We start from the raw sequence: 27,253 nt of genomic DNA on the forward strand, positions 1-27,253 counted from the left end.
GGAAGGGGCGGGACGGCAAACCACCGAGATGGGCCTCACTCCTCCGGGGCGCCTAGAGAAGCCCCGGAAATGCCCGGGAGGGGAGGGCACTGCAGGGAGTCGGTGACGCACTTCCGGCCTGGTTTTTTAGTACTTTTTGTCACTGGGCGTAGCGGGTTGTGGGTGGAATACCTGCGGCTGGGAGGGGTATCGGAGGGGTCGGGCAGGGTAGGGCCCTGCTGGGGACGGGATAGTCGGGAGCCGCTGCTCTGGGGAAGTCTGATGAGTTCTGGGGCTTTTTGCAGGGTTTGCTGTGTTGTCCCCTGAAGGCAGAACTCCGGGAAAGTCAGCACGCGCGGGAGGAAGATGAGTTCGAGCTTGACCGCGAGTCAAGTCCCTGATGCTGAGGCAGGAGCCTGGATGGCAGCTGCGAGGTCCAGGGTCGCCGGGCCGTCTCTGCGTGATGGACTTTTGATAGTGAAAGTGGAGGAAGACTCACCCGGAGGTCAGGAGCCCGACGCGCCTGGGGACTGTCAGGATCCGGAAAAGTCGCGACAGCGTTTTAGGCGGTTCCGTTACCAGGAGGTGGCTGGACCCGAAGAGGCGCTAAGCCGGCTCAGGGAACTTTGTCGCCGGTGGCTGAGGCCCGAGATGCACTCGAAGGAGCAGATCCTGGAACTGCTGGTGCTGGAGCAGTTCCTGAGCATCCTGCCCCAAGAGCTACAGGCTTGGGTGCGGAGGCACTGCCCGCAGAGCGGGGAGAAGGCTGCGGCCGCGGTGCGCGTTTTTCAGAGAGCGCTTGATGGGGCCTCACCCCAGGTGAGGAGTGAAAGTGTTCTGGTGGCGGGGTGTAGGGAATAGAGGTATACGGGATGCTGTGAGTTTCAGACCTTCTTTCCTTACTACATTTTGTCCTAACTTCAGGATGTGCATGAAAGTTTCTTTTCGTAGGAAACAGTGACAAGTAAATCTATCCGGGAAATGATCCTTGAGTTATAGACCTCTGAGCACAAAACCAACGTGGGAGCATTGTTTACCCATTGTAAGACACCCTGTTGTCTAACTAGATTATTTGGGGAAGAAAGGGGATAGGTGGAACGTGGCTTCATGTCGTTAACTACTTAGGCTAGAACAGCAATTCTCTACCACTTTGTTTTACTTTTTAGAAGTTTAGCGACCCCCGTCCTCCTACAGTTGATAACGGTATTCCAGAGAGGCGAGAGGGACTATAATGGAATTTACTGATCATGCCTATGTGGTGAAGCCTCCATAAAAATCCCAATAGTGTGAGATTCAGAGGGCTTCCAACTGGTGAACACCTCCTTATACCCAGAGGGTGAAAAACCCCAACTGTTTGGGGACAGAAGCTCCTGTGCTCCTGACCACCCAGATCTCACTATGTATTTTTTCGTTTGGCTGTTCATCTGTATCCTTTATCATATCTTTTTGTAATAAACTGGTAAATCTAAGTGTTTGCCTATGTACCGTGAGCTCTTCAAGCAAAGAGTCGAATTGGTAGGGGGAGGTCATGGGAACCTCTGATTTGTGGCCAAGTCAGACAGGAATTGTGTGTAACCTGGAGACCTACTACTTGTGGTTGGCTTCCAAAGTTGGGAGGGGAGGATAGTCTTGTGGGACCGGGCCCTTAACCTGTGGGATCTGACTCTATATCCGGGTAGATAATATCAGAACTGAGTTAAACTTTAGGACACCCAGCTGGTATTACAGAATTGCCTGATATGTGAAAACCCCTACATCTGGTGTCAGAAGTGAAGTATTGTAGTGACAATATTCAGAGTATTGAAAGTAGAAGAGACACACAGAAGTGTGATTTTCCTTTACAAGGAAGCAGAGGCAAGGCTCAGGAAAAAACAAATTTTATTATACTCAGATCTTAGAAACAGGAGGCACAGCATGACACTCAGAGCTTCCTGGGAAGGACACTTGGGGTGGTCAGGAGGCAGAAAACTGGAGGAAAGGGAAAGGTTAGGCCAGAGCCTGTACTGAGGTTTCCCAGGGAAAGACAAGGCAGGGCAGGGGGAACAGTTTAGAATTGGTTGGTTTGAATAATTTCAGCAGTCTCTAACCTATAGGGCTGGTCCCTAGTTGGTTGGACAACTGGTTCTAGAATGAAGAAGATAGAGTATACAGGCAGGTAGAGGAGGTATGGCTTGAGATTAAGTAGTCTTGGCTGAGCCTTTTGCTCTCTCTAAGAATTGACTAGCTGTGGGAAGGGCAGTCTCCCTAGCCAGAAAGATTTTTTTTTTTTAAGATGTCAAAACTTAACATATAGAAAATTTAAAAATATATTTCCCTTTCCTGTCGTTTAGTGAGAGAGCCTTAGAGTCCATTTGTGACCCATCACTGAAACCTAGACTGACATCTCTCCACACCAGTGTTAGAACCTTCCCTTTCCAAGAACTGTGGCTTTACCTTCTGTGAGTGGTCAACTTACATTTAAATAAGCTACCTCAAAAGATCATCTTGCTGGATAATTATCTTACTGTGCAATGGTCAAGGGAAGGGAAAGTAAATTTTACTGAACACCTGCTGTCAGTGAGCTACCTTCCTCTTCTTAAATTATTTGTATGCATTTCACACATGAGGTAACCGAGTCTCAGAGCCAGCACTGCAATGTGGGACTTCCTGCTTACCTGTATATTTTTAATCTATATCAGATTTCCTATTTGATAAATCACAGTGATATAACGCAAAGATTTTGCTCTTTCCCCACATTAGTATGGACAGTCCACAGAAAAGCTTTTCAGGATTGCAAGAGAATTTCAGCCTCTGTCTTTGTTCCTTTGAAACTCCAGTCAGTACAAGACTCACTGGGAAAGACTCAACAGCCATGGTTGTTAACTTGATTCCCAGGGCTTTCTGCTCAGTGTTTGCAGACTCCTCTGGAGTCTGGTCTCATCCTAAGATGAGTGGTCACTTATGCTGTCCTGGGACAGCAGGCACTGAGTAGAGGTCTCATGTTGTTTCAGGAGTTGGTGACGGTTGAGAATATGGCTGTGTCTCTAACCTGGGAGGAGTGGGACCGTCTGGACCCAGCTCAGAGGGACTTCTGCCCGGAGAGCGCACTGAAGGACTGTAGAAACACGGTCCCGCTGGTCTCGCTGAGTAAGTGCTGACTTTGTTTCAAGCTGTGTGTGATTTGTGGAGGGCCGGTCACACACCCAGGCTGAGATCTGTTAGCATCTCTTTTGTGACCCAACAGGACCTTGCTGTTCTGTATTGTTAGATGATAGATTCAGCTTTTTATTTTGGTTCATTTTAAATAAAATACATACAGAAAAATATAAAAAATATAATGGGCACCTGTGTATCTACCACCCGGGTTTATCAAATTCTAATATTTCAGTATTTTAATATATTCCTGTATGATTCTTTTGCACCTTGCCTTTTTTTTTTCCCAGCGTTACCTTTTTGGGATTTATCCATGTCGACACATGTAGCTCTCGTTCATTCATTTTAACACTTGTCTATTTCACTGTATGAATAGTCCAGAATTCATTTATCCGCTGTCCTATCAATGGACATCAAAGCTTCTAGTTTTTCACCGTTACAAATAACATCACATCAAAGATTCTTGAATCATTCTGTGTTCATTTATAGGAACTCCTAAAGAGAATAGACTTAGGCATGTTTGCCCATCTTGCTGTTCAGAAGGACTGTAACCAGTTTGGGCTCCTACCAGCAATATGTGAGAATTCTTTCTCTGCATCCTTGTCAACATTTGCTGTTCAGCTGATGGCGTGATGTCGTAACACAGTAGCTCACATGTTCCTTTTGAAATATTACATTACATCACACATCTGCTCAGAACCTGTTTCACGCAGAGTAAAAGCCTAATGTGACAAGGCCTCGTCACCCTGCCCACTCCTCTCCTACTCTGCCCCTCACTCACCGTGCTTCAGCCCCACTGACCTTGCTGCTCCTTGAACATGGTGGGCATCCTGCCTCCTGTTCTTTCTCTATTTGATCCCTCTGCCTGGAATAATCTTCCTCCGGATCTCCGCTAAGCAAACTCCCTGACTTGTTTCAAGTCTTTGCTCAGGTTTCAGTCTTCAGTGAGGCCTGACCTGACCATCATGTTTAATACTGCAGTTTGCCTTCACTGTCTCCTTCTCCCACACTGCTGACTGATCCCTTAACTTCCTCGACTTCGTCCATAGCATTTGTCACCCTCTGACTTCTTACATAATTTATGTTATGTTTATTTTATTGTCTGACCGCCCCTTCTAGAATGTAAACTCCACAAGGTTGGGGGGATTTTGTCTGCTTGGTTCTGATATATCCCAAGCCCTTGGAATAGTGCTTGGCACACAGTAGGTGCCTAATAAATACTAGGTGGATTAATGAATGAATGGTATCTTATTGTTTTAACTTGCATTTCCCTGATCCCTACTGGGTTAAAGATCTTTTCAGATTTTTGTTTTGAACATTCTATGAATTGCCTGTTGTTATCCTATCTCCCTTCCTTTCCTGTGTTATTTTTTTAATTGCTTTGTGGCAGTTCTTTGTATTTTTTTTTTTTAAGATTTTATTTATTTATTTGACAGAGAGAGACAGAGAGAGAGAGGGAACGCAAGCAGGGGGAGTGGGAGAGGGAGAAGCAGGCTTCCCGTGGAGCAGGGAGCCCAACATGGGGCTCGATCCCAGGACCTTGGGATCATAACCTGAGCCGAAGGCAGACGCTTAACGACTGAGCCACCCAGGCGCCGTCTTTGTATTTTTGATATTAACTCTTTGTTGTTTTACTGGTTATATAAGTGGCTTTTCTTTTCACAATGACATCTTTAGTTATGTAGAATTTAAGAATTTTAATATATGGTTGACTCGTACATGCAGGGGTTAGGGGTACCAGCCCCTTCCCCCCACGGTCAAAACTCCACATACAACTTTTAACTCCCCAAAAACTTAATTACTCATAGCCTACCATTGACTGGAAGCCTTATGGATAACATAAACAGTCAATTAACACGTATTTTGTATGTTACATGTATTACCTACGATGTTCTTAAGAAAATCATAACGGGGGCCCCTGGGTGGCTCAGTCGTTAAGCATCTGCCTTCAGCTCAGGTCATGATCCCAGGGTCCTGAGATCGAGCCCCACATCGGGCTTCTTGCTCAGTGGAAGCCTGCTTCTCCCTCTCCCACTCCCCCTGCTTGTGTTTCCTCTCTCACTGTCTCTCTGTCAAAAAATAAATTAAAAATCTTAAAAAAAAAATGCATTCAACATGCACAAAAAAAATCCTTCTTAAAGAAAATCATAAGGAAGAGAAAATACTCTTACAGTATTGTACTGTCTTTACCAAAAAAATCCGTACATGAGTGGGCCTGCACAGTTTAAACACTTGTTCGAGGGTCAGCTATGCTCAGATTTTTCAATCTTTTATTTGGTGGTTTGTGTTTTTCCAATCTTAGGAAAATACCAGGCCCTTCTCAGTCCTGATTCCAACTTTGCAGAGACAACAACTTTAAAATCTCTTATTTGTTTTTCACTAGTATTTATTTTCATAGTTCTAAATAGAACTCTTATTGGGCTATTTTTTCCCCGATTTCAGGCAGTATCTCTTGACTGTCTCCTGAGGAAGACAGGAATTATGCCTCCCAACACACACACACGCACATTTAGCCGTCTGTAATTCTCTCATTATAGTTAAATCAGTCCTTTTGTGTATCGATGTATAATGTTTCAGTGTTCCACCTGTGAAAATATTATCTGTATTCATTCACGTAGCTTATATGATTATATGTCTTATTTTACAACTTTTAGTTTTGCTTTTCTTTTCTTTTTTTTTTTAGTTTTGCTTTTCTAACTATTGAACATGAGATCACTCACAGGCTCCCTGTTAGAAACGTAAAACTCTATGTTCAGATGTATCAGATACACCATCAGTTTCATACTCCCCTTGGAGGAATCCTCCAGAAGCTTCTTCTGCTCCAGTGTGAATGGGCTTCTCTCCAGGCTTGTTACACAACTGTTGTCCCCAAAACCTTCTTTCACTATCACCCTGGAATTCCTTTTCTCTTTCCTGGACTCCATACCATTTTCGTCCTTGGTTTACCTACCTCAATTTGATGGAGGACATCTTCCAGTATCTTCTAGAGAACATATCCTCGGGAGCTTAATTTTTTTGAAAGTTTGCGTGTCTGAAAATGTCTCTATTCCTCTCACATATCCGGATCATAGTATGGCTGGATTCCCCATTAGAAATGATTTTACCGACAGGGTTAATGGGTGGCTCAGTTGGTTAAGCATCAGACTCGACTTCGGTTCAGATCATGATCTCGTGGTCATGAGATCGAGCCCCACGTCAGGCTCTGGGCTCAGCATGGAGTCTGCTTGGATTCTCTCTCTGCCCCAATCCCTGTGCACACTCCCCTCACCCTCTCTCGAATGAATGAATGAATGAATGAATGATTTTACATTTTGAAAACTGAATATTCTGGCTAGCTTGCCATGTTGCTAGAAGAAATTGGATGCCTCATGGAACACTTCATCTAAAACTAATGATGTAATGTATGGGGATTAACATAAGAATAAAAAAATAAATTAATTAAAAAAAAAAAGAAATTGGATGCCATTGTGATATTTTATCCTTGGTGTGTGATGTTTGTTCTGCATAGAAGCCTTTAGAATCTCTTCTTTATTCCTGCTAGCATAAAGTTTCAGAATGAAGTGACTTAGTGTAAAGGGTTTTTTTTTTTCATTCATTTTCCTTGTAACATAGACACCCATGTCTTTGAGTTGCGAGAAAATTTTTATAGTACTTTTTTTTTATTATTCATTTGAGACAGAGAGAGAGAGAGAGAGTAGGAGCAGTGGGGAGAGGCAGAGGAGAGGGAGAAGCAGACTCCCCACTGAGCAGGGAGCCTGATGCGGGGCTCGATCCCAGGACCTGGAGATCATGACCTGAGCCGAAGGCAGACGCTTAACAACTGAGCCACCCAGGCGCCCCTTTATAGTATTTTTTTTATATACTTACCCACCTGTTTATTTTTATGTCATTTTTTTCCTGTTTTCTTTCTGGGATTTCTTTTATTTGGATGTTGGAACTTGTGGACTGATTGCATCAGCTTCTTCCCTGTCCCTTCTTATTTCTTTTTTTTAAGGTTTTATTTTTAAGTGATCTGTACACCCAACCTGGGGCTTGAACCCACAACCCTGAGATCAAGAGTCACATGCTCCACCAAATGAGCCAGCTAGGTGCCCTCTGCAAAAGCTTTTTTTTATTTTGATATAATCCCAATTGCTTATTTTTGCTTTTGTTTCCCTTGCCTCAGGAGACATATGTAGAAAACAGCCAATTCAGAGAAATTACTACCTGTGCTCTCTTCTAGGATTTTTATGGTTCAGGTCTCACATTTAGGTCTTTAATTCATTTTCTGTTTATTTTTGTGTACGGTGTTAGAAAGTGGTCCAGTTTCATTCTTTTACATGTAGCTGTCTGGTTTTCCCAGCACGGTTTATTAGAGAGACTGTCTTTTCCCCCATTGTATACTCATGCTTCGTTTGTCATCGAGTAACTAACCACACAAGTGTGGGTCCATTGCTGGGCTCTCTGTTCTGTCCCATTGATCTGTGTGTCTGTTTTTGTGCCAGTACCATACTATTTTGATTGCTACAGATTTGTAGTGTATCTTGAAATCTGATGTTGTGATACCTCCAGCTTCGTTCTTTCTCAGCACTGCTTTGGCTATCAGGTGCTGTTTTATTTGGGAATTCCCATATGTTAGGTCTGGGCTGGCAAGTTTTACCTCAGAGAGATTTATTCAACAAATATTTTGAGCATCAGCGGTAAGCCAGGTGCTGTTCTAGGTGTTGGGGACATAATAGGGAATAAAACCTATGAAATCCCTGCCATAAAAATCCCTTCCCTTTCTGCCTGGAGGATGTCGGCTTCGGAGCTCACAGTTTGGGGCATGAGCAGGGAACAGTGCACTGAGCTTCTCCCAGCTGTGTGTCCATTTTCACTTGATTGTCCTGAGAGGAAAGTGGTCCCTGTCCCCTATTCTCAGCTGTGCCTGACATCCCCAACCCAGAACTGACCTGGTTCAGTCTCCCTGGAGGGTAAGCTGCAAAAATTCTGGATTGGGGTGGAATCTGGTGGCTTGACTGCTCCTCTGTAGACTCTTAGTCAGTCTGAGATTTGTCTTCCACCCAGACCCTGCCTCCAGACATTGAGGGCATGTGGTGTACCTGTTACGATAACTCATCACGTGACTAGAATGTCTCTTGTTAAACCGTCCTTCATTCATGGGGTACAGGCTGTCCTGCCCTTCTTTTTTTTTTTTTAAGATTTTAGTTATTCATTTGACAGAAAGAGAGCACAAGCAGGGGGAGAGGCAGAGGGAAAAGCAGGCTCCCGATGAGCAGGGAGCCCAATGCAACTCGATCCCAGGACCCTGGGAACACGACCCGAGCCGAAGGCAGACGCTTAATGACTGAGCCACCCAGGCGCCCCTGTCCTGCCCTTCTTGACACCCCTTCCAGATATGCCTCTGTCATGACATTGTGCCTCCTACAACGGTGGAGTGGAGCACGGGGAAAAGAGATGGGTTTGTGTGTGTAGGCACAAGCATAAAAGGAAAGAAACGGGGTTCATACTGGTAAATATGAGCACATCTGGCAGGTTGATTAAAATAATTTAACTTGGGCGCCTGGGTGGCTCAGATGGTTAAGCGTCTGCCTTCGGCTCAGGTCATGATCCCAGGATCCTGGGATCGAGTCCCACATCGGGCTCCCGGCTCAGCAGGGAGCCTGCTTCTCCCTTTGACCCTCTCCCCTCTCATGCTGTTTCTCTCTCGCTCGCTCTCTAAAAAATAAATAAAATCTTTAAAAAAAAAATGTAAATGGCAAAGTGATACTTTTTAAAAAAAAATAAAATAATTTAACTTGGGGAGTGGTTCATGGAGAATATTTTGGGGGGTTATTTTACTGCAGGCACTTGGCTTGTTTCGCTCTTGCAAAGGGATGAAATGTCAGCCATTTTATTTTTCTTTTTAATGTTTCAGGTTTGGAAACCAGAACCGAGAACAAAGAATTTATTCCAAAGCAAGAGGTTTTAGAAGAAGTAGACCCGCAGGGGCAGCTACAAGAAGGGTCCCACAGGAAGGTTCCCCCGTTTTCTGGGTGTGATGACACCCACAAGAACAGGGTAGAAAAGCAGTCAGAAAATCCCTCACCGCTGAAACTTGAAAATTCTCCTGAAGAGGAAGGACTCTCCAGCACCACAGATCTCAAGAATGGTCCCACGGAAGAGGGAGACTCCAAAAATAATGAATTTGGGAACAATGCCCCGAGTTCAAACTTTGTTCCTTATCAGCACATCCAGACAGTGGAGAGGCCCGTTAACAGGAACCAACAGGGGGACAGTTGTAAACAGAGTCGAGACCCGGTAAAACGTCAGAGGGTGAAACCTCACAGCTCTGTTGACAGTGAAGAACATTCCCGCAGGGCAGGTCTTTCTGAGACCCAGCGGCAGTTCCGTGAAGAAAGGCCTTATAGATGTGACCACTGTGAGAAGAGTTTCAAGCAGCGTTCTGACCTTTTTAAACACCAGCGAATCCACACGGGGGAGAAGCCCTATGAATGCCAAGAATGCGGGAAGAGCTTCAGTCAGAGTGCCGCCCTGATTAAACACCAGAGGACACACACGGGCGAGAAGCCCTACACCTGCCCCAAATGTGGGGATAGCTTCAGACAGAGCTCCCACCTCAACCGGCACCAGAGAATCCACGTGGGAGAGAAACACTTCAAGTGTAACGAATGTGGGGAAACCTGCCGCACTTCCAACCGCTTCAGACACCAGAGGATACATAAAGGGGAGAGACCCTATACGTGTGAAGAATGTGAGAAGAGCTTCAAACGGTGCTCAGACCTCTCTAAACATCAGAGAGTCCACACCGGTGAGAAGCCATATGGGTGTTGTGTGTGTGGGAAACGCTTCAGTCAGAGCGCAACCCTCATTACACACCAGAGGACCCACACTGGGGAAAAGCCTTATAAATGTCTTGAATGTGGGGAAAGCTTTAGACAGAGTCCACACCTTATCCGACACCAAAGGATCCACAGAAATAAAGTCCCACTGTTCTGACGTGGCTGCTGTCTGGCTGTTTTGGTTGGTTGGTTGGTTGGTTGGTTGGTTTTTTCCATTGTCCAGAAACTACATTCTTTGGCATTTGGAGTATTTCAGTCAATTGTGGATCGTATTTCCATGGGCATCCCACCCAAGACAGATCAGTCAGTCTGACTTGAGTCTCAGTACCTACTCAGATAGAGCATCGAAGTGAAGTAGGAATGTGTAAATGGGGAGCCCTTCCAAAGGATGGTTGCATGGAAGGGCCTTCCGACATGTGACAGTTCTGTCCTTGTCTCTTCCCTCTTCTTACCTCCACTTTCAGACCCAAGCCTTGCCCATTCCACTTACTTCCCTGAGAAATATTTTAGTCACTTAGAGTTGTCTTTCCTTTCCTTTTTTTTTTTTTTTAAATTATCTTTCTACCTCGATGGTGGACAGGATTTCAAATACACGATAATCCAAAACACCGTGTAAAGTTTGGTGCATGCAAGAGGCATTCTATATTTTTTACTTTTTTAAACATTAATTTTGCAGAGTTTCTCTTCCCCATTCTAGGAGTTCAGTTTTATAACTCCTGTTGATTTCCTTTTAAATGAGAAGCAAAGGAAGGCCCCACCCAAACACACCCACTGATTCCTGTCACTGTATCGTTTTCGAAGCTAGTTAAATTAAGGGCCCTCTATTTGAAAACTTTTGGTTTTTGATGAAAGTCCTCCCTAAACCTTTCAGTAAGCTTTGGGTGTTGGCGGGGAGAGAGGGAGGCTCTTGTGATATCAAATAGCCTAAAACACGTTTTTTTCTGTCAAGGCTTCTTAATGTATGGGACATAAGGAAGTGCTCTGGAGCTTGTTCTGCAAAAGGTCACCAAAGGCAGAAGCTCCTTCAGCTCTTGCTTGTTTTGCGACCAGTATTCACTGACATAATACTCTGTTCATAAAATGCACCCATAGACATTTTTCCATTTGACTTCTAGCAACCCTATGAGGTAAGTAGGGACTTACGTCATTCCCAGGTAGAGAGGAAGAAATGAAGGCACACAGTTGATGCTTCAGAACTTAGATGAGCAGGGGCACCTGGGTGGCTCAGTCAGTTAAGCACCCGACTCTTGATCTCAGCCCAGGTTTTGATCTCGGGGTTGTGAGTTGAAGCCCAGTGCTCCATGCTGGGTGTGGAGCCTACTTAAAAAAGGAAAAAAAAGAAAAAAAAGAACTCAGGTGATCTGACTGCTTGTCCAGTAACGTGAGTTTCTTCCTTGCAGTTAGCACTGGGCTCCCACCCCGCCATGGCTTGCCTCTTCTCCCCGCCCCGCCTCCCCTCTGCCCAGCTGGAGCACCTCCATGGTAGTAATGGTGGAGGGCCATTGGCTTGTGCACATGCATCATGACGAGAAACACCAGCTCTAAAAGGGTTTCAAATTTGATCATTCTTTAACTTCCCCAGAGCCATCTTTCCACCCATGTGACTGGTGAGGGAAGGATATGGGGTTGGCTTTATTGTCCCTGGTGGATTAAACGAGGCATGCCACGAAGCCTAAGCCGATCTTACCTTTCCACTTTTTTTTTTTTTTAATTTTATTTATTTACTTGAGAGAGCACAAGCAGGGGGAGCGGCAGGCAGAGGGAGAGGGAGAAGCAGGCTCCCCGCCCAATGTGGGACTCGATCCCAGCACCCTGGGGTCATGACCTGAGTCAAAGGCAGATGCTTAACCGAGTGAACCACCCAGGCTGCCCCCTCCCTTTTTTTCAAGATTTATTTATTTGCGAGAGAGAGCACAAGCAGAGGGAAGAGGGAGAGGGAGAAGCAGATTCCCTGCTGAGCAGGGATCCCAACTCGGGACTCAATTCCAGGACCCTGAGATCATGACCTGAGCCGAAGGCAGACAGTTAACCGACTGAGCCACCCAGGCGTCCCTTACCTTTCCGCTTCTACACACAAGCCTGTATTGTATCTAAGTTCTTTTTGAACCTGTTTGGGGGTTTTTGTTTTTGTGCTTTTTATTGTTTTTTTTTAAGATTTTACTTATTTATTTGACAGAGCACACAGGGAGGGGGAGCGGCAGAGGGAGAGGGAGAAGCAGGCTCCTCGCTGAATGGGGAGCCTGATGTGGGGCTTGATCCCAGGACCCTGGGATCATGCCCCGAGCCGAAGGCAGTCACTTAACTGAGCCACCCAGGCGCCCTTTGTTTTTGATCAAGGGAATATAAGGACATTATTGGATATTTGGGAAAATAACAGGAAATTACCCATAATCCTACCACCCTGATCACTCGTTACTGGCATTTTGTCATATTTCCTTCTGAATTTTTTCTCTGCATACTTCTCATATAATGAAAATCATAGTGTTTATATTTTACATCTTTTTAATATTATGTCTTAAGGATTTTACATGGTTTTCATAACCTTTACGCTTAATGGCTGCATCATTTTCCATCAAGTGGATATAATGATGGAGCCATTTTCCTTTTATTGGATAGTTCAGGCATTTCTCCTCATTCATTGTTCAAGCAGTGCTATAGTGAATGTCAGTATAATTTGGATTGTTCTTTAGAATCTAAGGCTAGATTCCCAGAAGTAGAATTCCTTGGTCAGTATGTGAGCTCATACACTTTCCTAGTTTCTTTCCCCCAAAGCGAGTACCAAATTACATTCTATTCTGAGTGTCCTACTCTAGCCTTGTCACCTTACCTCATCTTAATTTTCATTCCCTAAATGTTCAAAAACCAAAACTAAATTATTTGCCTTCCAGAGCTCACTTCCTTGATCCTGGATGTGATGGAACAGTAGTGCACGTCTTCTCCTTGGACCCTCCTTGAAACCAGCAGGAGGGACGGTGAGAGGGCTGGGCTGGGTGCCCTTAGGCTTTGGGGTGTAGATGGCCCTCTCACTAACCCCACCAGAGAGTGAGGGACCAGAGGGTCGTGAGGCATCTGAGGTTCCTTTAAGGGACGTGGGGCAGGGCCATCTTCTAGGCACACGCAGTGGGGTGGGGCTGAGCAGGTGAGCCCACTTCCCATTGTGCTAACCTGGCAGGATTCTGAACGGTCTTTGGCAACCAGTGGTGCCCCAGCAGGTGTCACAATGGACTGTGGGGGTCTTATGACACAACATGGCTTGGGAGCCTCCGTGGCCACTCATCGTGGATGCCCACATATCCACATTGCCACTTCAAGTGGTTCGCCTAGAACGTCTGTTATCTTCAGAATCCACCCTGATTATTCTGGTGGGCAAAGGGCTTATCATAATTGGGCTCCCCACTTTGATGATTATTTTTAATTGTCCAAGGCCCACTTGCCAGACTGTATGGCTTAGTTTAGCTATTGGCCACAGCCCAAGAATAACCTTTAGGGCATGCCTCTAGTTCTCCCATAGCTGAGTGTATGCCTCTAACAGACTCCCCAGACCAGATTGCGGATTTCCAAATCAGTTCTCATCCATGCAATGGAGAGCTGCCATCAGGAAACCAAAGTGCCATTTTTTAAATGTATGTATGTATTTCTTTTTAAAGATTTTAAGTAATCTCTATACCCAACATGGGCCTCGGACTTGCAATCCTAAGATCAAGAGTCAGATGCTCCACCAATTGAGCCTGCCAGGCACTTTATTGATTGATTGATTGATTGATTGCTTTATTAGGGAGCTTTATGGCTTCCACTTAGCAGTGGAGGGAAGCACTTTTCATAGGTCCCCATCTCCCTAGGTTGTTTTAAGTGGGACCTATCTCTCACTGGCTTATTTCCCCCTCAGTCAGAAGTCAACTTTGTTTAGGTTCTTCTAGCCAATTCATGCCGACCAGTACAAAATTACAAAATTACTGCTTTTTGAACCCAATATACAGTCTATTACTATTTTCCTCCTGCAAGGCTCAAGATTCCTTAATTTTCTGAGGTGCCACTTCCTTTTTCTCAATAGATCTTTGTTTTTATATGTTGGGTGAGAAGTCATGGAATTGGTAGGAGCAAGAAAACAAAACCAAGAAGAAACTAGAGGGGATTTATAGGAGAGCGTCCAAATAGCAGTTTATATTGCAGACCTAGGATGATGCTTAGGATATTAGAATTTCAAATGGGTTTCCTGTATTGGTGAGCTGTAGGGAAGAGTCATATGGTCAGCTCAACCTATGTAACCTAGGGCTCCTCGAGGACTACAGTCGACACTTTCTGAACACAAGCAACTCACTTGTGGGGAGAAGTGTTGAAACACTGGGAGGGGAGTATAGAAGAGACAGAGCAGGGAAGACCGCTAATAAAGCAGCTGCCAAGGTGAGGGAATGCATAATCCCATGGCAAAACCGAAAACAAGTGTAAAATACATGCTTCAGAGATATTCCACCCAAGGGGAGAGGATCCTATTTGTGAAATTCCCATCAAGCATTAGCTGAAGTCTGCTCACACGATGTAGTTACCCTACAGAGCAGTGGCCTTTTGTGGTTTTAGAAAAAGCCTGCAGGCCAAGAGACACACGGTGCAACTCAGATGAAGCCCAAAAGAGGGAGTAAGCAGAGGGCAGGCAGGCCAACTATTAACAGTTGACTTACAACTCTGAATAGAAATCTAGTAGCACGCTAATTTTAGTTTCTGGGTACATTTTAGTAATTTTTTTAAAGCAGGCTCCACACCCAAAGTGGGGCTTGAACTCACGACGCCTCAGCCAGGTGCCCAAATTTTAGTGATTCTTAATATCTCACGAGTTACTTGTGAGTAGCCCTTATTTTACTTTTAAAAAGTCAATGTAGTATCAGGTAATTTTTCTACATAAAACCAAAAAAAGTATCTTTTTACACCTTTCTTTGACTTAAAAACGTTTTCCCCCCAGTTATACAGGAAATAAGAAAAGTATTCCTACATCGTTCATAATCCATCAAATGGTCTCCAGCCTAGGGAACCACAAAGTTTTTATGCCTCCCTTCCGCCTGGACTTGGGACAATTGAAGGTATGAGGAGCTCAACGGAGACTGAACATGACAGACTATTACATGTTCTATTAATTCTTGACTCCAGCAAGAAGGTTAGCTACAAAAAGAGGGTCCCCACAGCAAAACCATTTCAATTCCTGTTTATTAATTTTTATAAAACAATGAAGTTACACATAATTACAAGAGTGGTAAGTTCTGGTCTTTAAATGGTCTTTTTCCAGTTAGTATCACATTGATATCCGTTCTCTGTGAGTACCCTGATGCTTAATAAAGCTTGTGCGCCAGATGAAAGATTTTCCACATTTGTCACATCTGTAGGGTCTCTCTCCAGTATGAATGACCTCATGGCGATGAAGATTTGCCTTAAAACTAAAAGTTTTTCCACATTCTCTACATTCAAAGAATTCCTCCTTGGTATGGGTTCTTTGATGCTGAATGAGATCCACATTCCGGCTAAAGGACTCTCCACATTCGCTGCATTTGTGAGTGTTTTGTTTAGTATGAATCTGTTGATGGCTCAGAAGGGTCGAATGCCGACCAAAGGCCTTTCCACATTCGTGACATTTATGGGGTTTTTCTCCACTGTGGGTTAACTGATGTCGAATAAGGGTTGAATTCTGACTAAACGTTCTTTCGCACTCACTACATTTATAGGGCTTTTCTTTGGTATGGATCCTTTTATGTTCAATAAGATATGCCATCTGACGGAAAAATTTTCCACAGTCATGACACTTATATGGCTTTTTTTGAGGGTGACACTGTTTATGGACAAGAAGAGTAGACTTGTGTTTGAAGGCTTGCCCGCATATGTCGCATTCAAAGGGATCCTCTGATGTGTGAATTCTTTGATGTCGAATGAAATTTGCCTGACGCCTGAAGACTCTTCCACATTCACTGCATTCATAAGATTTTGCGTTTGTAAGAATTTGCTTATGCCGCAAAAGCAACGATCTCTGATTGAAAGGTTTTCCATACTCCTCACATTTGCCCTGCTTCTTCCTTATTTGAGCACTCTGATCTTGAGTAAGGTGGAGGTTTTGAAGGAAGTCCTTGTGGCATTCATCACCAAGAGTGGGGAATGCAAGTCTGTAAATGTCCACCAATTCATTACATTTATGTAACCTTTCTGCAGATCTCTTGGCCGTTGTCTGCTTTACCACTGACAACTCTAAATCTTCAGAAATTTTCTGCTTTGGAGTTGGCTTTTTCGTCTTGCATCTGGCTTCAGAACCTAACCAAATAAAAAGAAAACACAGAAATGACCTGTGCACTGCAGAAGGAAAAAAAAAAAGAAGAAGCCAACTGTGTGTGCTATCAGACACTCAAATGAAGCTAAGAAGTGCCCGCTTAGTTACATCATCAGGCTAAAGAGGCCAAAACTCTGATTTTCACAGGGCTCCCAGCTTCAATAGCAGAAAAAGTTCTGGACATCAACTAGCTGACAGAAAAATGCACAAGTGTGTGCCAGAGAAGTGAGAATCGAACAAACCCATCACGACTACTGGAAAAATAACTTACTCTGGGTACTCAGTAGTGTGACGTAATGTAGGAGAGGGAACATCTTACACTTTGTCAATAAGCAGGTTTTCAATAGTTCTGGGAGAAACAACTCCTTAAAATGGGGAGTGTAAGATAGAATAGGAAAGGAACCAGATAGAAGTAGGTACAAAAGCCAAGGGAATACAGCAGTGGTTCTCAACCAGGGGTGATTCTGCCTCCTGGGGGACAGTTGGCAATGTCTGGAGACATCTTTGGTGGTCACAACTGGGGTGGTGCTACTCAAATCTAGTGGGTAGAGCTAAACATCCTACAATACACAGGACAGCTCCCCACAGTGAAGAATTATCCAGCCCAGAATGTCAATAGAGCAGAGGTTGATAAACTCCGGAGCAGAAGATATGGAAGAAGGTAGAAGCAGCAATCAGGACATAGGGGGAAAAAGCAGGTACATCAAGAAACACTGTGGGACTATGAAAAACAAAACGAAAGCAAAGGAACAAGAGAAAATAGAGAGGAAGGATAAGTAACGAGGGTAAAATAAGGAATATCTAGTTTGACATAAGAACTGTCAGACCGGCTGCTTCAGAGAAGCATTCTACTGCAATGGAATGAGGCTGAGCTTTGCAGACTTGAAATCGAATCCCAACTATTAATCTGTGTGACAGATACCTGAATCTTTTCAAAGTTTATTTATTCATTTTTAAGTAATCTACACCCAACGTGGGGCTCAAACTCATGACCCCAAAATCAAGATTCGCACGCTCCACCGACTGAGCCAGCCAGGGGCCCCTGAATCTTTTAGTTTCTTCATCTGGAAAATGGGGCTAATGGTCACACGTACTACCTTCAGAGGGCAGCAGGGATGAAAAAGTGGGAGGAGATACACCAAACCCCTGGCTCAGTCTCTGGGGCAACACAAGGGGCTTCATTAATGTGGCTTTCCTGCCTCCTCAGGATTTCCACTCGACTGGGCCTTCTCCTCACCCACCTGGGCAAGCACTACTGGAAGCCTTCCTAGTCCCGGCTCTTGGTAGATCCAGGATCCATGGTTCTTCCCACTGCTCCAGCAGGCAGATCACCTCAGGTTTGGGAAACTGAAATCCTACTCATGGAGAAGTAAATGGGATGTGGTTAGTGAGTTATGGAGAGATGTCCTAGACCTCAGCTTAACCCCCTTGGGTCTACAGTGGCAAACAGATAAGGACAATAATCAAAAGGGCTGGTGGGAATAGAATTTGGCACAATCTGACAATCTTTATGGAAAGCCTCAACAATCATCACAGCCTTAGATGTGGTAATTTCACTCTTAGAGTCTATGGAACAATTAGGACCAAGATGAATGGACCAGAGCCGTTCAGCAGAGTAAATAAAGTAAAACATCAACAGGGCAATGTCTACAGCGTAGCATTTGAATGCAGTGAAGGCAAAAGTATTCGGCAGATACTAAAAATCCATGTGTTCAAGAATATTAAAGTGGGAAAATGTTCCCTATGTATTATAAAGCCGAATGCAAAACTCATGTGAAGTACGATCCAAATTTTGTTCTTAAAAACTATGCACGTGTGTATAAATGTACAGAAGTATACATATATATGAAAAGACGAAGAAAAAGTCCAAGAAAATGTTAACGGGGATCATTTCTGGGCAGTGGGCCTGCAGAGGATTTTTATTTCCTACTCTGTTATTGAAAAGTCATTGGGTAATACAAAGAGACTTGAAAGTACCCATACCCTTTAACACCAAAATTCTGTATCCTGGGGAATAGTCAGAAATTTATATAAGGATTTATGGTCAGAAACATCCATTAGAACATTAGAATATAGAAAATGATAAATTCATAAGCAAGCCAACAACAACAAAAAAAGCCAAACTAAATATCCCCAAATGGGAAAATGATTAAATATTATAGATCATACAATAGAATTACATTATGGTCATTTACTATATTTATGGGGGCTTTTAATAGCATAGGGAAAATGCTGATATTGTAATGTTAAGATTTAAAGGAATTACAGAATTATATGAAGAATATGTTCAGCCACATTTTTTAAGGGGGAGAAAAACTAGAAGGAACTATTCCAAAATATGAAGTGTTATCCCTGAATGTTCTCCCCTCCCCGTCATAATTTCCTGTACCTTCTATGTATTCAAGGCTGCTCCTGTAATGCTTTCATAAGGAAAACAGACATCAGAAACTCCAGAGGTGGGCGGACAATCCCAAAAGAGGTGGTCAAGGCTGTGGCAAGAGTGTCAATGTGGGGGGGTCAAAGCTGTGGCCCCAGAAAGCAAGCTGTCTGTGGAAGAAACACCCACAGGAGAAGACTCTGCACTGGAATAAGACAAAGGCAGGCTCCCCGAGGAGAGAAGCAGTGAAGGTTCAGAAATGAAGTCAGTTAAGAGTCGTTTCCTGGATACCTGGTGATGCTGCCAACAAGGAAGGAACCCATTTCCAGAGAGAAGACAGAGAAAAAGAAGCTAACCTTTGGAATCCAAATCAGCCATAATCTTTTCAGCTCATACAGGTCTTACAGATGTGGAGGATGTGGATCGGGGTGGGGAGTGGATTAAGCGTCTCTGACCTCTAAAACAAAAGGAAACTATTCTTTGTGCACAATCCCTTATTTGAAAACCTTGAGGGCAGACGTGTTTCAGGATTCAGAATTTTTTCCAGATTTTAGAAAGGCAACTTGGTGTGTATATTTTCTATTATGTCCCGCCCCCAACAGGGATTGGAGATGTACCCTTATTCAAACACACTGCTATTTCTGATGCTAAATAGATAGATACAAAGACCAAGTGGGAAAAACAAAAACAAAGACCAACTGGGAAAAATAAGGATGAGACATAGCTTCTTGGAGGAAGAGATCAGGTTTTACCACCTGAGGACTTCACAAGTTGGGTCTTGCCGCTAAATGAATTATGGGAAAAAAACTAGTTTTCGGAGTTTCTCTGATTTTGGAATTGCACGTAAGGGACTGAGGACTTGTGTAGACACTCAGAGCCAAATCTTCAAGCCACATCATTACCCAACAAGATCATGTTTCTGTAATTCTCCAGCATCACATCTCTGTAGAGGTCCTTCTGAGCCCGCTCAAGTTTGTTCCACTCTTCTCTGGTGAAGTACATAGCCACATCCTCAAAGGACAGCAACTCCTGAAAACAGAGACTGATTATAGGCTCAGTTCTTACAATAACTTTGTGAGCTATCACTATTATTCTACAGGTGAGGTTTGAGGTGGTCAAGTGACTCGGCCAAGTTCATTCTTTCTTCTCTACTACAGAGTAGACAAACTTTTTCTGTAAAGGGCCAGATGGCAAATATTTCAGGCTTCCCAGGCAATTTGGTCTCTGCTATGATTATTCTGCACAAAAGCAGCCAGGAACAACGGGTAAGTGAATGGGCACAGCTGTGTTCCAGTAAAACTTGACTACTAGGTCCAGGTCAGTTTGCTGACCCCACTCTTATACAATACTACCTTTAACACGGAATATGTTTCTGCCCCGGGTCTCCTAGGAAAGAGATGGCGCATTCAAGGAGGTCACTGAAGATAAGTTAGCACGCAGGCTATTCACAAAGGAAGGTGCTTCATGGAAACCAACAAGGCTGGCTCTCATGGGGAACAATCACCCACCATGTCTGAAGGGGGGAAGAAGGTAGGGGAGGGGTTATTGGAATCCAGAAAGTTGTTGGAGAGGAAGCAAGACTGGGGCCATGTGGTCACTGTCATCCCATGGCCCGGCAGGCAGGGAGCCGTGGGAACAAAACCCAATACTGCTTTCCTCCAGGTTTCTGGTCCCCTGACCCTCTCCACCCCATTGCCAAAAGCCAACTGGAAGCCAGAGGGCAAGAGAACCCACTGATGGCGTATGAAGGTCAGCCTCTGAGGGCACAGACCAAAGTGGGGGAGGGTGAAGCATACATCAAAGGTGGGCAAACAGAGACTATTCAGTACAATACATACAGCAGAAGTTTCCATTTGCAATTGTGTTCAGCTCAAGTGGGCGGAGAACAGAGTACTGCAGCCCTTGGAGCAGAGGCCCGCTGTCTACCCACCACACTCCCTTCCCTTAGGAGAAACTGTGTGGCCTGAGGGGCTATCTGAGCAGGGAAAGGGCGATCAGTAATAGGAAATGCCACCACCACCCCTCAGGAAACAGATACCAGAATTCCCAAATTACAGGGCCCTTCTTTCCTCCCTACCGAGCCTGACTTCCGGAGTTACCATTTCGAGCTCCCTCCTACCACCATCCCAAACGTCCCTCCTTTTACCAGAGCTGTCCTGTGGGTCTCCTCAGCTGACATTCTCAGATGCTACGTGAGCGTAAGCATGAGCGTGAGCAAGCGCTGGGGAATAAAATGGCTTAATCTCCCACAGAGTAGTCTCTATACATTCAATCATATGGCCTTTAATGTTGCCCCGAACTCTCACCCTCCCATTCCTCCCCAGGGTCTTCTGTACCTTTACCACCCTCATTCTTTCAAGAAACACTGGGCACCAATAGTTGCTAGCTTTCAAGCCATAGGCCAGCAACAAGGGGTCCAGCTCCTGCTGAGGCCACAGGATATAACCGTTCAGGCTGTGCACTGCTCAGACCTACAGGACACCATTTACATCACAGCTGTGTGAATGGGTCCCCTGGAGTTGCTACCTGCACAATCCATATGATTCTATAGCAGGCCTGGTCCCGCTTGGGGAACGGACCGTCCAGGGGGAAAGTTGGAGTCAACACGGTAACGATCCAGTGGGAGGTACTCAGAGGGGCCTAGGAGGGCATGTGGTTCACCTCACCACTCCCTTCCAGAAGTCACTGCCGGTTATGTCCCAGGAAAGAGCCCACAGAGCACATGCTCCCTAATTCCTCTCACTTCCCCACCATCCCCGCCAGGCATTACCTATGTTCTCACTCATCCCTTTCTCTTTTCCCTCAGGGAAAGAAGCTGTCCTTCTAGCAATCCCTCCCCCTCTGCCTCTGCTTCCATTCCCTTGTGTCTCCCCCAGGGTCTTAATCCAATGACAAGGACTCTTCCATATCTTTACTCTGTTTCCCCTGTGATACCGTGATATATACTTAGGGGCACCCGGGTGGCTCAGTCGGTTAACCGGTTAACCGTCTGCCTTCGGCTCAGGTCATGACCTTAGGATCCTGGGAGAGAGCCAGGCTCCCTGCTGAGCGGGGAGTATGCTTCTCACCCTCTTCCTCTCCCCCTGCCTCTCCTCTCCCCTCGTGCGCATGCTCTAATAAATAAAATCTTTAAAATATATATATATATTTAATCTTCATCCTCATTTCCGGCACAGAGCTCCTAAAACTCTTGGAATTCCTAAGGGATAAGAGCAGGAGCATCTTTTCATATTTGGCCTTCTGTCCTTGGTTTCTGAAATAGCTTCAGAGTCATGAAAGAGAAAGGAGTGTCTCCTTACTCATCACAAATTCCTTTCACCACACCTGAGTTTATGTTAATGAGGTGATCTTTGGAAAGGCCCCAAGGATGGCAGGCTGGTTGCCAAGGGAACCAACCATGTGATTAGAGGGTTTGAACCCCCCAATCCAGAGGAGGGAGAGGGGCTGGAGGTTGAATCAGTCACGAAAGGACAATGATTTACTCAATCAAGCCCATGTAATGAGCCTCTATAAAAGCCCAAAAGGATAGGGTTCAGACAGCTTCAGGGCTAACGACTATGTGGAGGGCTGGGAGCATGGCACACTCAGAACACAGAAGCTCTGAGCCCCTCTTCTGTCTGGCTGTTCCTGAGTTATAGCCTTTTATAATAAACCTAGTAAAATCTAGTAAAAGTAAACTGTGTTCTTGAGTTCTCTGAGCCACTCTAAGCAAATTAATCGAACCCACAGAGGGGGTCATGGGAACCTCCAAATATATAGCCAGTCAAGGCACAAGTGACAACATGGACTCGCAATTGGCTGGTGGCAGAAGTGGGGGAGGGGCAGTCTCGGGGGACTGAGCCCTTACCCTGTGGGGTCTGATGCTAACTCCAGGTAGAAAGTGTCAAAACTGAGTTAAATTGCAGCCCCGCCCCACCCCACTGGTGTCACAGAATTCCCTGATGTGTGGGACAAACCCCAACATGTTTGGTGCCCGAAGTGAAGTGTGGCATGAAAGTAGAAAGCAGAGAAACACGGGAGTGTTTTTCCTAAACACTCACTTCTCCCCTCCCTCCTTCCCCTTCATCAGCAAAAATGCCAAAACCTCTCCTATCTTTTTTTTTTTTTTACGAATTTATTTATTTGAGATAGAGCACGAGCCAGGGGAAGTGGCAGAGGCAGAGGGAGAAGCAGGCTCTCCACTGCACAGGGAGACCGATGCAGGACTCGATCCCAGAACTCGATCCCAGGACCCTGGGATCATGATGTGAGCCGAAGGCAGAAGCTCAACCAACTGAGCCACCCAGGTGCCCCAAAACCTCTCCTATCTTTAAAAAGACATTCCTGTGCCTGCCTTCCCCTCTGGTTTCTGTTCTCTATCCTTCCCTTACGGGACCAGCTCCCAGGAGAAAACTACACACACTTCCAGTCGCTGCGTAAGCCACTGTCTGGTTTAAGCCTCATCACACCTCTGCAACTGCTCTAGGGCATCCCTGCTCCCACCTACTTGGCAGAGCTTCGGGACTCCGCAGAAAGTGCAGACATGCTGGAGCAAGGCAGTCAAACTGCAGTAACTCAACTTGCCTCCCTCCTGTCCCACCTTTCTTTCAAAATTGTTAGGATGGCTTCCTAACTTGTCTCCTTACGTTTAAATGCAACTTTTTAGAATCAACCTCCATAATGTTGCAAATTCAATAACTAAGCTTCCCTTATACCCTTTAGTACTCCCAGGGCAGAATTTATCCCTGTAATGCAAGAGTCTGTTTACATATCTACTTAAAAAAAAAAAAAAAAACCAACAACCCTGTAAACTCCTTTAGGGGGAGAGTTTATCTCCCCCGCACAAAGGATAGTATATGGTACATAGTAACACTCACTGACAGAAACAATGAACAACTATGGTAACAGTATCTAAAATTGGAGAGTGCTTAAAATAGAACTAGATACTATGTAAAGTATTATTTACCTATTTCACCAAGTGCCTCACTTAATTCTCACAACTCTTTACCATAGGTGGTATCATCCCCTTTACAGATAAGTAAACTGAGGCCCAGGGACCTTATGTAACTTGCTGAAGGTAAAACATCTACAACAAAGCCTGGATTTGAACCTGTCTGATCCCAGAGTTCAAGCTCTTTAACAGCACACTTTCCAAGAAGGAAAAAAATCCCCAAATTAATAAAGATGGCTCAACCTGAACAAAGGAGTCAAAGCCATTGCCTGGCTGCAGGACTACCCTGAGGAAGGGGAGGAGGAGCCCAGCTCACCTTCCACCCAGCTGTCAGGAATACAGCTTCCAAGTCCTGGTCTCCGAGATGGGGCAGGATTGCCGCCATGAGGCTTGACTGAAGGAGGAAAAAAGATAATGAGTGAAGGCCAGTCCCAATTTAAGCCTCTCTCACCAGGCAGCCCTGGGACAGGGAATTCCAACAGGGCCAACACACCTGAGCTAATATACAGTCACGGTGTTCGGTGCTGAAATAGGGGGAAAAAATGAAAGAAGCTGCTAGAATAGTCTTTTTTAGGGGCGCCTGGGTGGCTCAGTCGTTAAGTGTCTGCCTTCGGCTCAGGTCATGATCCCAGGGTCCTGGGATCGAGCCCCGCATGGTGCTCCCTGCTCCGTGGGGAGCCTGCTTCTCCCTCTTCCACTCCCCCTGCTTGTGTTCCCTCTCTCGCTGTGTCTCTCTCTGTCAAATAAACAAAATCTTAAAAAAAAAAAAAAGAATAGTCTTTTTTAGGAACTTCTGAAGTTGGCTCAATTTCCAAAGCTTTATCCCAGGGCCCTGCCCTCCCCTTCTCCCTAGAATATGTTCTATAGCACCTCATTGAAAGACTGCATACACAAAGGGGCAAGACCATAGATAAGAATAGAACTCTGGCCCACAACCTGCAGCAACCAGCCCAGAATCCAAATCACACCCCATTCGGCAATCAGCCCCAAACCAATATCGGGTCAATAACGGCCAACTTATACTTAATTCTGACTTCCTTCCTACAATTTAGGACCAGCAGAGAAAGCCAAATACACTCCCCTACCCAACCACATAGGATGTTCTGCTTCTATTTATTTAACCTCCAAACTGGGCACATCTGAGTTTCCTTTTTTTCCCACCATAAGGCTTACCCCTGCCTGCCTTTGAGTCTCTGCCAAACAAGCAATGGTGACTCACACCCTTGCTATATAGCAGGATCTGAATGAAGAGCCTTTGTTTGTTCTCGTTTGGGGGGAGGGGGGTGTTCATGTATTTCTACATCCTACAGGATCAGCTCAGAGAGTATAAAAATGACTTTAGGGCAGTTAAAGATTCCAGGCTACCTATTATAGACACAGAAGCAATCGTTGGTAAAAGACTGTTCAGAGAGCTTTACTTGATATGCATATTTATTGAGAAACACACAGCAAACAAGACTTCAAAACCAAAAGCATGAAGAGGCTGAGCTCTCAGCAGCCACTGCTTAGTTCATAAGGCGTGAGGGGTAGCAGAATATGCCACCCCATGATTAGTTTGAACTGTGGGCACTTGAAAAGTGGCAAACACAGAGAAAGGCTTTCTCTGAGCTCCCCTTATCTGCCTAAAGACCGATCACTGAAAAGGAACTCAATTGTCATAAATTCCCCTCCCAGGAGATGAGACTAGATGTTGACACCACACCCAAACTATCCTAAACCATCGGACCTCCTGTCTGCTCTTCTAAGGACCCAGTCATCTTTCCTAAAACTCATTTACTCTCCTCTAAGAGGCCTACATCCTCTCTCCCCTTTCCCTATTAAGAGGGTATTTAAGGGGCGCCTGGGTGGCTCAGTCGTTAAGCGTCTGCCTTCGGCTCAGGTCATGATGCCAGGGTCCTGGGATCCAGCCCTGCATCGGGCTCCCTGCTCAGCGGGAAGCCTGCTTCTCCTTCTCCCACTCCCCCTGCTTGTGTTCCCTCTCTTGCTGTGTCTCTCTCTGTCAAATAAATAAAATCTTAAAAAAAAAAAAAAGAGGGTATTTAAGCCCGAATTCTAAGCCACTCCAGGAGTTATTCATTTTTCCGTGGGTATTTCCCACCTATACATGTTAATAAATTTGTTTTTCTCTTAATCTTTTATTGCCGGGATCTCAGCTAAGAACGGAGAAAGAAAGTTATTTCTCCGCCCCTACACACGAAATGAGGAAATACCTTGTTTTCTATTGTGACTGTTTACTAGAAACTTACAACCCTTTTAGAATAGAAGCACTGCCCAAGTTTACTTGTTTTTAGCTGATTGGCCAGGAAGCTACAAGGTCACCATGACATGAAGACAGCTTAAGTTTCCTAGAAGAAGAGTCAGCATTTTGGGAAATTAGGACAGTTCAAGTTTTGATTCCACAGCTAAGGGTGGTTGGCCTAAGGGTACACCCAAACTGTGGTCTCCACTTTGGTTTTTCTGGATCATTATAAACTCAACATCGTTACTCTCGGGAAGTACACAAGTGATGGGATACAGGTGATTTTCATTTTTTCTTGTGCTTTTTCTGACCACAGGTGAACCTTGCTTTCTGTGAGTGCATTTGTAAGAAAGTCTCTCGAACCATTCACGTTCCCTAAAAACATTATTTGGAAGATGCTGTCTTTTAAGCAAGGAGGCACTCCAAAAAATGTCCTGACCAAGGGCTTCGAGATTGGGGAAGGGACCTCAACCCTTTCATTATCTAAACTATACTGTCTACCGTGAGCACGGTGCATTTGGAAGTCAGAATCTAAAACGCCCCTCCACTATAACCTGAACTCCTGAAACGTTCAATCACATCTCCTTTTCCCCTATAACCAAACCAAACCACAGTATTCACCAGCTATTCATTCATCGGACTTGTTCTTCCTTACTGCTGAAGACCTGACACCACGGAAAATATTCACAAGTTGACATCTTCAGGAAGACGCCCCGTAAATGCCCGACGACCTCCCCTGAGGGTCTCTCGAACCCGGACACCTGCCGTGGCGGGGCCGCCGGGGCTTCGCCCGCGCCAGCCACCCCTCCCATCACACTAGCGCCTCTCTCCCCACACCCGCTCCGCACCTCCAACCCTCCGCCGCGCCACCTCCTCCAGGAAGTCCTCAGTGTCCACCTGCTGCGGCCCTAGGGGCCGGGCTCCCCTCTCGAGGTTCCCAGCCCGACCCGCGCTGCGATCCGCGCCCCTCCAATGACCACCCCCTACCCGAGGGCGCGAACGCGGAAGAAATCCCCGCCACTCGCCAGCCCTCACTGGCGCGCGTGGAGCCCAGCGTCTCCGCCCGCGTACCTTCTAGGAAGCGCGGAGGCTTCGGAACTCTTTGGTCGGGTTAGGAGAGCGGCAGCCTCCCGTCCCACGCACCCGCCGCTCAGGTCGGGGCCAATCAACGGCCGCAGAGGGCGCCGCCTGGGCCACGTGACTTCCAGGCCCCGCCCCGACCGGTTCCCGCCCAGCCGAGCAGTGCGGAATATCCAGTAAAAATCACCTGAAGGCTTTATTTTTTATTTTTTTTTTAAATATTTTGTATTTTTTTTAAAGATTTTATTTATTTATTTGAGAGAGAGAGAATGAGAGAGAGAAAGCACATGAGAGGGGCGAGGGACAGAGGGAGAAGCAGACTCCCCGCCAAGCAGGGAGCCCGATGTGGGGCTCGATGCGGGGCTCGATGCGGGGCTCGATGCGGGGCTCGATG

The 27,253-nt window shown here is 45.4% G+C and overlaps 2 protein-coding genes across 3 annotated transcripts; one reads left to right on the forward strand and one right to left on the reverse strand.

The window, feature by feature from the left end:
* The first annotated feature begins 203 nt into the window (after positions 1 to 203).
* Positions 204 to 10,100, forward strand: ZNF394 (zinc finger protein 394). 2 transcript variants are annotated; one of them, XM_021680204.1, is made up of 3 exons: positions 204 to 798; positions 2,970 to 3,105; positions 9,008 to 10,100. In XM_021680204.1, exons 1-3 carry the CDS (start codon positions 346 to 348, stop codon positions 10,087 to 10,089), a joined length of 1,671 nt encoding a protein of 556 aa, XP_021535879.1. In that variant the 5' UTR covers positions 204 to 345; the 3' UTR covers positions 10,090 to 10,100. The 2 variants fall into 2 exon arrangements, with proteins under 2 accessions (XP_021535879.1, XP_021535881.1); XM_021680206.1 differs by lacking the exon at positions 2,970 to 3,105 and having other exon boundaries at positions 9,008 to 9,331.
* A 5,092-nt stretch (positions 10,101 to 15,192) lies between these two features.
* ZNF789 (zinc finger protein 789) lies at positions 15,193 to 26,884 on the reverse strand. The gene is made up of 5 exons (XM_021680102.2): positions 26,851 to 26,884; positions 23,857 to 23,934; positions 19,513 to 19,639; positions 17,475 to 17,588; positions 15,193 to 16,217 (listed from the first exon to the last, which is right to left on the reverse strand). Exons 2-5 carry the CDS (start codon positions 23,923 to 23,925, stop codon positions 15,214 to 15,216), a joined length of 1,314 nt encoding a protein of 437 aa, XP_021535777.2. The 5' UTR covers positions 23,926 to 23,934; positions 26,851 to 26,884; the 3' UTR covers positions 15,193 to 15,213.
* Positions 26,885 to 27,253: the final 369 nt, after the last annotated feature.

Source organism: Neomonachus schauinslandi, chromosome 5 (assembly GCF_002201575.2).
Source record: "Neomonachus schauinslandi chromosome 5, ASM220157v2, whole genome shotgun sequence".
NCBI classification, from domain to species: domain Eukaryota; kingdom Metazoa; phylum Chordata; class Mammalia; order Carnivora; family Phocidae; genus Neomonachus; species Neomonachus schauinslandi.

Excerpts from the sequence above, each read along its gene's own strand:
- ZNF394 (XM_021680204.1), top strand. The coding sequence starts at position 346 with ATGAGTTCGAGCTTGACCGCGAGTCAAGTCCCTGATGCTGAGGCAGGA. Across the intron at positions 799-2,969 it reads TTGATGGGGCCTCACCCCAG|GAGTTGGTGACGGTTGAGAA; the intron begins GTGAGGAGTGAA and ends ATGTTGTTTCAG. Across the intron at positions 3,106-9,007 it reads GGTCCCGCTGGTCTCGCTGA|GTTTGGAAACCAGAACCGAG; the intron begins GTAAGTGCTGAC and ends TTAATGTTTCAG.
- ZNF789 (XM_021680102.2), bottom strand. The coding sequence starts at position 23,925 with ATGGCGGCAATCCTGCCCCATCTCGGAGACCAGGACTTGGAAGCTGTA. Across the intron at positions 17,589-19,512 it reads CAGAAACATGATCTTGTTGG|GATTTCAGTTTCCCAAACCT; the intron begins GTAATGATGTGG and ends CTCCATGAGTAG. Across the intron at positions 16,218-17,474 it reads TTCCAGTAGTGCTTGCCCAG|GTTCTGAAGCCAGATGCAAG; the intron begins GTGGGTGAGGAG and ends TTATTTGGTTAG.